The sequence below is a fragment of the Eucalyptus grandis genome, chromosome 4 (genome assembly GCF_016545825.1).
Source record: "Eucalyptus grandis isolate ANBG69807.140 chromosome 4, ASM1654582v1, whole genome shotgun sequence".
Classification (NCBI taxonomy): Eukaryota; Viridiplantae; Streptophyta; class Magnoliopsida; order Myrtales; family Myrtaceae; genus Eucalyptus; species Eucalyptus grandis.
The window spans coordinates 33,311,416-33,319,940 of record NC_052615.1 but is presented as its reverse complement, the minus strand read 5'-3'; the positions used below and the strand labels follow the sequence as shown (position 1 = coordinate 33,319,940).

Here is an 8,525-nt window from a genome sequence, read left to right as displayed (position 1 = left end):
TGGTCGAAGAATACTCTTTAATTGAAACGTGACACTTTGGCGTGGAAAAAAACCGAAAGAAACAAAGACACGTTACATTTAATCTAGATTGTCAGATTCGATAGGACTTATAAGAACTCTTCCTCTTCAAATGTGCAAATCCAATTTATACATATAGTAATATCAATGAAATGGGTAGCGAAATTTTTTAAAATATATATCACAGCTCCCCCAGACAAAAATCTCAGTTTAAAAAAAATCACTAGAACTATTTAAAATCAAAGAAACCCATTAAAAATTGCTAGTTAATAATCCTGGTCCTGTCCATTCCTCCAATCAATTATTTTTGTTTTCCTTCTTTTCCTCTCATTTTTCTTTATTTTTTCTCAGATGCCTTTTGATTTTTGATTTATCATATGTACATGAACCCTAGCATTCTAACAAATCTATCGATGGTTTCCTCTCTCTCAATCCCAGATTCCTTGCATCTTCTTCGCACCACCCCCTTTTCTCTTTCTTTTTCGAGGGTTTCTTTAATTTAACAAAAAAAGCGAGCCACACAACGATGGAACTGCATCGCTGCGCCCCCTCCTCCTCACGGCAATTTGCATGTCTTCTTAGATGTAACATTCGCAATTGAATTACTTGTTGGCAAGGCCATGATGAATCTAACTAAAATCGGAAAGTTTGAAATTTCCGTAAGTATATTAATATTTAATTGATGTGTAATAAAGGGAAAAGATTATGTAGGCATAGTGTCCGGAATTATAAGAATGACTTATAACAGTCGACATGCCGACGTGGCGAATTGATTAGTTAATCCCGTTACGACAATTACACAAAGGGTCTTTACAAAAAAAAAAACAATTAAACAAAGGATTATCATATCCTGTACCTGACAAGTACCGGGCCGGGCCAGTGAACCCGAGGACGACCGACCCATTGACCCGATTCCCTCCTACCCGACCCGAATCGGCCGCTTCTTGACCCGCCGGTTCGTTTAAAACGGCCTCCTCCTCCTCCTCCTCCTCCTCCTCCGCCTCCGCCACCGATCGCCCCCGAAATTAAAAGGACTCGCATCGATCAGGTATCGCGCCAACCGAACATTGCGACGTAACGAAGCCAGCCTCCTCCCCAACATGGCGGCCCAGAGCGCCGCCGCGCCGCCGGCCCCACCGACCGCCGGCGCCGCGGTGGGGCACCGCACGGAGACGCCGCCGCCGAAGACCCTCCGCGGCCTCAACAAGCCCAAGTGCATTCAGTGCGGCAACGTCGCCCGCTCCCGGTAACCAATTCGATCCCTCCTCCCTTCATCGATTCCCCCGGTCGCTGGTCTCGAAAGGTGTCGCCTTTTTCCTCTCGTCGCGCCGTTTTTCTGTGTTGCTTCAGTGCTCGTGTTGCTGCGGTTTCGTGTTTGTTCTTCTTTTGTCTTGAGTGAGTTTGTTTGGAGACGCGGTGACGGCTTTGCCCGCGAGTGCTTTCGGTTGAAGGAGGCTCCGGATTCTGATGGCCAGGGGTGACCGCCCGCTCTCGTGAGCGGATGTATCGTTCCCGGCCGTGTGTATATGAGGATGCGAGTTCGATTTGGTGGACAGATTGGTCGCTGATGATGCCCGAAGTCGGCCGAAATTGTCGGGTCCCTTGGGATTGGGCTGAATCTGCAGGCAGCTGTTTTGCGTTTATGGCTGTTAGATGCTTGCTCATGTTAGTAATTAGGGTAGAGAAATAGGAGGTATCGAGCTCACGAAATGGATCGTGATTTGATAAGCTTACCTTAGGATTCCCTCCGACCGAGGTTCTTGCTTGTAATTTGGTCGGAAGGGCCATGTTCACGTCTGGAAGTGGAGAGCAGAATTGACTAAAATTCAAATTTTGATTTACGTAGTTCGTAGATATCCTATCTGGCTTACTTATTTTCGCCTGGTAAGAAGTTAGGGCTCTTCCAGTTGGCAATTATCACGATTTTGCGTCAAGGGCAATGTAGGAGCAGGTGTTTTAAGCAGAGAGCTCTTTTATGAGCTTTTATTTATTGATGCGTATAATCTCGTACACTTGCCCAGTATTAATTGATCATTTGCCCGATATTAATTGATCATTTGTGAGCATGGACATATCGCTAGCGAGATGGGTTATGTAAGACACTGCGATTTGACGGTTTTGGTAATGGTAAACAAAGAAAGGATTTAATTCCGTATTGAGGAAGTTAAAAGATTCAATTGAAAAGCAAAAAGAAATTAAATTGAATCACACAAATGATTTTACGTGGAGGACCAAAGTGTAGATTTACTGTTTAAGTCTTGCTCAAAATATTATGTGATAACAATTCATCAATCTGATACCCAAGGAATTATATGCATTTGATCTAGGTTTTTTAACCTTTATGTGACGTAATTCGAATTGATTGAGTTATAGGATTGATATGATCATGCCTTTAGCGATTCAATTTCTATACGATAAGGTGTACATTGCTCTCGAGAGTTGTATAGTTTGTTAGACATTGTAGGTTCTAGCTGTTTGTAACTTTTGTATAACAGAGGTAACCCCTTGGTAGTTTGGAACTTTCTCATATTGTACTTTCCTTTTGCTTTCAAGACTCAATTATAAACAAGTTCTACATAGATCCTTAAAGTTATCCTTGTTGGGAGGACTGATGATATCCAAAGCAAAATCATTTAATTATTACCAATCATGTGTGTTTCATGTCAAGATTATACAATATGTAATTTGCATAATTTACCCTTCATATGGGCAATACAATCATTTAAAGTGAAATAATTGTGTCTCCTTATGCCGTTAAATTAAATATGGCAAATCTCATTGCCATACGCCACAGCGTGGATTGTGAAGTTTTGGGGACATTGAATTAAACCAAGCCTAAATCTTATTTCTCAAACTTGAGCTTGAACATTTGCAAATTGCTTTATATTGACATTGTTCCACTTTCTATGTTGAGATAATTATAACAAAAATATGTATGAGTGGCTGGAGTCCTCATCGAGAGAGATCACAAACGCACTTGATACCCCATTTAATATATTTTGGAAAAGAGTAGTGGGTATTCATTGTAATATCTGAGGTTGTGATTTGCCTATTTTGAGAGCGTATTAAATGTCTGGAAGTGCTTATTATGTTGACCGACTGAACCATAAAATACTGATGTAGTTCAAACGTATATCACACCGATGAGTTGTCCAATCATGCCTTGATATAGCTAGCGGGTAGTGTTGGCAAGGAAATCTGCGCACCATTCTGTCAACAGTGACACAAAGGGAATTATTGTGCTTTGATTTTGAGAATGTGGCGATTCTTTCGAGATTTTGAAACAACATCTATCTCCCCTTAATCTCCGTTTTGATCTGTTGAGGTCATTGTGTAGGTGTCCTTACCAGTCATGCAAAAGTTGCTGCTCCAAAGCTCAAAATCCCTGTCATATTCATGGTATGCTACTTTTCAAATATTTAGATTCTATTTAAGGTATTGTTGCCATTCATGTGTAGGGATGTGTTTAAGGATTTAGGATGCTAATGCTGCTTGGATGATGTTGCTTGATAGTATCCCGAAACATACATCCTTCTCTGCGCTTCTGAGTTTTAAATGTAACAATGTTTGCATGGGCAGTTGGGTTTAAATATTAAAATGGTATGCTGGATACCACAACATTTTTCGATGGGACAGAAGATAACATTTATGATTAGGAAGGTGTACATTGGCATTTGACTCTACGATGCAAAGATAATGCTTTTTCTATGTATTTTCTTGTCAGAATATTTACAATATGGAGATGCCCTTTATGTTGTAATTTGTAAAGTAGAGAATTTATTGGACTGTCTATAAATCATAACAAAAATAAATCTAGCATGTCCTACAGAGTTTTTTTTTTTCCTTTCCATGGTCACGCTACTCTATGTCTCTAATTTTGGGTATTAAATACATGTTTCTATGTAGCAATGACAATCTTCTATTTGAGATTTTATATAGATATGACAGAGCCCACTGAGTTTGACGTGATGAAAACTGAGAAGTTCGTACTTCATATCCCACTTTATGTCGTTTAGACTGCTGGTATTATAACTGCCGTAAGTGATTAGTCATTGTCCCAGTAATTGATGTGGTGCATTCTGCATCAATCTATCAGAAGCAAGTGTCAAAAGTGGACTGAAGAAAACTTTTACTTGTGAAAGATGCAGTTTATCAATCATTAATCTGTATATCCTCTGACGTTTATCATGAGCAGGGATTTGGCACTATCAAAATTGTCAATTCAGCCGTGATCTTATTTGATGATATTTGTTTATGGGAAAGGAGAAGTAGGTAGAAGAAATGGTTCGCATGTTTGCTTTAGTAGACATGTGCTTCATCACATATGACACTTTGGCCAAGTAAATGCCAAAGTTGGGTGAACTTGCTATGCAGAAGTGAAATTTGAGATTTGTGAATTTGTTTGCAAAAGCTTACGATGGTATTTTCTTTTGTCATGGCCATTTATCCCTGATGTTGCCATTCTCCCTAATTAGACATTAGAGGTTCTCTGTTTCTCATGATCTATTGCATTGTCTTTAGTACTTACTTGCCACTCATGCAGTTTTGAAAGCCAATGCAACTTTTCCAGAGAAGACCCCACCTTCAAACTCCCCTATATTTAGTCAGCAGGCAACTGAACCATCTTCTTCAGGGTAAGTTGTCAGTGTGTATCACCAATGGATGCACATCATCTGCTTTGTTGAAGTTTCAGCTCTAATTGCTCATAGTATAAGTGACTTGTTTGCTGTAGTTCTTATTTTTCATATTCATCCAATAGAGATACTTACATTAGTTAGACATTTAGTTCGGCCCTTTTTAGTTCAATGTGACTAAAAAATATGCCCATTTTCCCATGTTTAGTTGATCATAAAGTAAATTTCTTGGTGGATGCACTATAGATGAACATCTAAGTGCGAAGTTATATTCAGATGTAAAGGAGATGCTGCTTCACTCAGTGGTTTGACATTATCGTCACAATGTGGCTTTACTCAGGGTGTGATTTTGTTTCAATCATGTTCTTAGAGATGACTTTTTTATTTTATTATTGAAACGTGAAATTTATATTGGACAGGGTTGGTTATGACTTAATATAATTTTGTAGGACTGGCAGTTATACACAGTTAATGTCTGAGGAAAAATCGTGGTCTTGAAAATGATCCATCAAACAAGGCACATAAACTTGTCACTTTCGTAGTAAAAAACTGGAATTTTCAATCTCCATGTCAGACTTTAGTCTGTCAGGGCATGTTTACTGCAGATAAAGAAATAGTAGAATGTGAGATTTGATGCCCATCATTATGTATGATGACTTAGGTATTCTTGGTCATGGTTTAGACGTGCCTTCTTGGATTCACTTTTATTTTCAATTTTTTGCTTAATCAAAATTTCCTGGCGCACACAATATGATTTTTTTTAAAACTCAAAATATTCAAAACTTCACAAAATGCAAATGTAGACATGTAGATTGGCTTATAATATTTCCATAATTCTTTGAAATTTGTGCAATATTTTCAATTTTGGTGGGAAAACAAAGTAGTACAATTTGCTTTTACTGTAGCTCAAATAAACAGGCATGGACAAGGACAGAGTCCATCAGCTTACTGGGCATGCTATCTTTCAAGCTTGTTATTTGTCGACATCCTAAAGCAATCTATTCACTGCTTTAAATGAAAGCAGCAAAGTTTTAAGTAGTAAGTTGTCACACTTTTTCACCAAATGACATGGTTGTCAGAATCAGAGGATCTTGGCTGTGTTATTTGACTGTATTTAAGAAGTTAAACTGAAATGTAACTTCTTATGTGGACTAAACTGTTGGAAGTATTCACTTAGTTCTCACAAATTCTTTCTTTGCTTCATTTTCTTTGCTTGTCCAAAGTTTTTCCATTGTCACTATATTTGTAAAAACTTGAAATGATTTGTACCTTTTATAGCTGCTTGATTAACCTATTTTGCATAAGTTTCCAATTCACTGACTTGCTTATAGCATAAGTATGTCGTCTGGGGATAAATGAAATGTGATTAGAATTGCTTCTTTGTGGCTTTCTTTCAGGAGTTCACTGAGAGTTGCATCTCTTCGGCAACTATCCAACAATTTTGCCCAATTCAATAATGTGCAAATGCCATTGCGTTCTAAGAAGCCATTAACCAGAAAGGTAAGCATGATTGAAGCTCTGTAAGTGTTGAATCTTTGTTAGATGTCCGCAATACATGTTCTTCATTGCGAGAGCTTTTTCAGGATGCTGCGGCTATAAATGAATGGAGATTTGCCAAGTTAAAGGAGTTCAAGGATCGGCATATCGAGGTAGAGAACGAATCTTTTGACCGATATATGCAGAATGTTGGCCTACTAGAAGAGGTATTTGCTTTGGAGTCACTAGCCAAAGGTTTTGGCCAAGATGAGTCCTCCACATCAATATCTAGCCCCACTTGTGGGGAGGAGAAGAGCATTGTCTTCTCAGAGATGAAACTGAAGCTAAAAGCAAACCCAGTTAGGAAGGAAAATTTGAGAAAGAGGATTCACAGTGTCATTGATCAAGGGTTGAGGAAACTTCAGAAACTCGAGTTGAATAGTCAGGCAAATGACTCAGTTGCCCAAGGCGAACTGAATAATAGACCCAAAATAAAAGGTTTCCAGGTTGAAAGAGCTTTGATTATCCGTGATCTAAACGAGAAGCTGAACAAAGCACGGAATGAGGAGGATTTAAAATCTTGCTTGGATATGCAAGCCCAGTTAATTAGTCAGCACGTGGGGTTGGGGGAAACAGTAGCAGAAAACACCAAGCCATCCCTGCCTGCACATTCTGCTGGAGATGATAAGAAAACGGGGTCTGGATCTGCTTTTTCTTTACCGAAGTCTGTATGTACTGCTGAGATTGATCAACAAACTCTCCACATCATCGGTGCTCACTTTTCTTCTCTTGAGCAGATAGAAAAACTATAACATGATTCAGAGGTAGGACACTGGCCAAAGGCTGAATTTGAGGATGGAGTAACATGGCATTTTTATTTGTTGTACTGGAATCGGTTCTGTTAGGTAGTTTCATGTCCAAGCGCCCTTTTAGATTCTCCTCCCTGTTCTTTATGCTGCAGATAACTATGTTTTGAGGGTTATTGGCACCGATGTAATTTAGTGTCGCAAACTCTTTCTGCATACATTAGGTCTATTTAGTTTGCATATGATAGGTTTGGATGCATATGTGGGGAATTGCTCACACTTTGCGGCAGGCCACAGATTGTTCATTCTACACCAAACTTGCCATTCCTATACTTTGTGCTGTGTGCTTTGAATCTATGGTGGACTGTCCATGAAGTGAAAATTGATACGAATGAGCTGGTCCGGGCTTGTCTGATGGGCTCAAGAAACTTCTTCTCGATGGGTGATGTGCAGGTAACATAGAATCTTGTGTGGGTTGGGTTGCCGAACTTGGTGTAAGTGGGTTGAATTAGTACCAAATAGTTTTTTTTTTTCTTTTAATTCTCTTCCAAAGTCCGAAAATAAAAAGTCTTCCTCAATTATATGAACACGTGGTTGCCTAATGCCTATCACGTACATTTTCTAGGGAGCATTATGTCCTACCAAACGGAAAATGAAATTGGAGGAAGAAAATTGGTAGTGTGATCATTGTATGCCTGCTCAATTTTCAATAGCCTTTTATTGAAATCTGGAGCTCAGGTAGACGCACCACAATAGGCATTTCAACTGCCACCAGAGGAAGGGAGAAAAAAATAAGCATAGAATAAGAAAAAAGAAAAAAAAGATGGAAAGCTTAATCATGAGATGGCCGAGCCCAGTCCTTTGTAACACACGTCTTCAGTTCAAAGTGAAATCAACTCAAGCTTGAATTCCTCGTGCTTCGTTGGAAAGATTCCAAAATGGGCTCTAAAGGCAAAATAACATAATGACGAAGAAAAATTCCATTGTTGGGAATTCTCTCTCTCTCTCTCAAAGCTACTTTCAACCATTTTAGCATTGGAGGTTTTTTATGGGGATGGTGCTTTTCTTTGCTTTATTCTCTTATATATGCTTCTCAACCCAACACCACCTTTCTTGGTGGATTTCTCTTTTCTCTATTTCTGTCACCCAAACCCCTCAAAACGAGGCTGTCAAATGCTTTCAGTTTCAATGGCCCTGCCCATCTCAAGTTCTCCACTTGACTTTTTCTTTCTCCCTCGAACAGCTTTTTTCTAAACCTTTACATCAAACCCCATTATCTCAGCCGCTCATTTCAACCTTAGATTTCAGACTAGTTATGAAGGGAATTTTGGTTCCTCATGCTCTGCACTGTTAGCCACAGAGAGTTGAATCCACTAAAGTTACGCAAGATCTCGATGAGATCATCGGAAAAGATTCCACATCTATCTTGGTGGCAATTCCAAGTCGATGTCTAAAGCAACACTCAAGCCCCCCACTTTAGACCTCGAGATGTAGATACATATTTTGCTTTTGCTACCACTTTATTTCGCTTAACAAGCGTAACAAAGAGAGAGAGAGAGAGAGAGAGAGAGAGAGACCTCTCAAACGCATG

The 8,525-nt window shown here is 39.3% G+C and overlaps 1 protein-coding gene across 1 annotated transcript; it reads left to right on the top strand.

Moving 5' to 3' along the window:
• The first annotated feature begins 1,021 nt into the window (after positions 1-1,021).
• LOC104441980 lies at positions 1,022-7,349 on the top strand. Its single transcript, XM_010055261.3, has 5 exons — positions 1,022-1,264; positions 3,356-3,417; positions 4,562-4,652; positions 6,050-6,152; positions 6,236-7,349. Exons 1-5 carry the CDS (start codon positions 1,119-1,121, stop codon positions 6,938-6,940), a joined length of 1,107 nt encoding a protein of 368 aa, XP_010053563.1. The 5' UTR covers positions 1,022-1,118; the 3' UTR covers positions 6,941-7,349.
• The last annotated feature ends 1,176 nt before the right edge of the window (positions 7,350-8,525 follow it).

Excerpts from the sequence above, each read along its gene's own strand:
- LOC104441980 (XM_010055261.3), top strand. The coding sequence starts at position 1,119 with ATGGCGGCCCAGAGCGCCGCCGCGCCGCCGGCCCCACCGACCGCCGGC. Across the intron at positions 4,653-6,049 it reads ACTGAACCATCTTCTTCAGG|GAGTTCACTGAGAGTTGCAT; the intron begins GTAAGTTGTCAG and ends GCTTTCTTTCAG. Across the intron at positions 6,153-6,235 it reads AGAAGCCATTAACCAGAAAG|GATGCTGCGGCTATAAATGA; the intron begins GTAAGCATGATT and ends GAGCTTTTTCAG.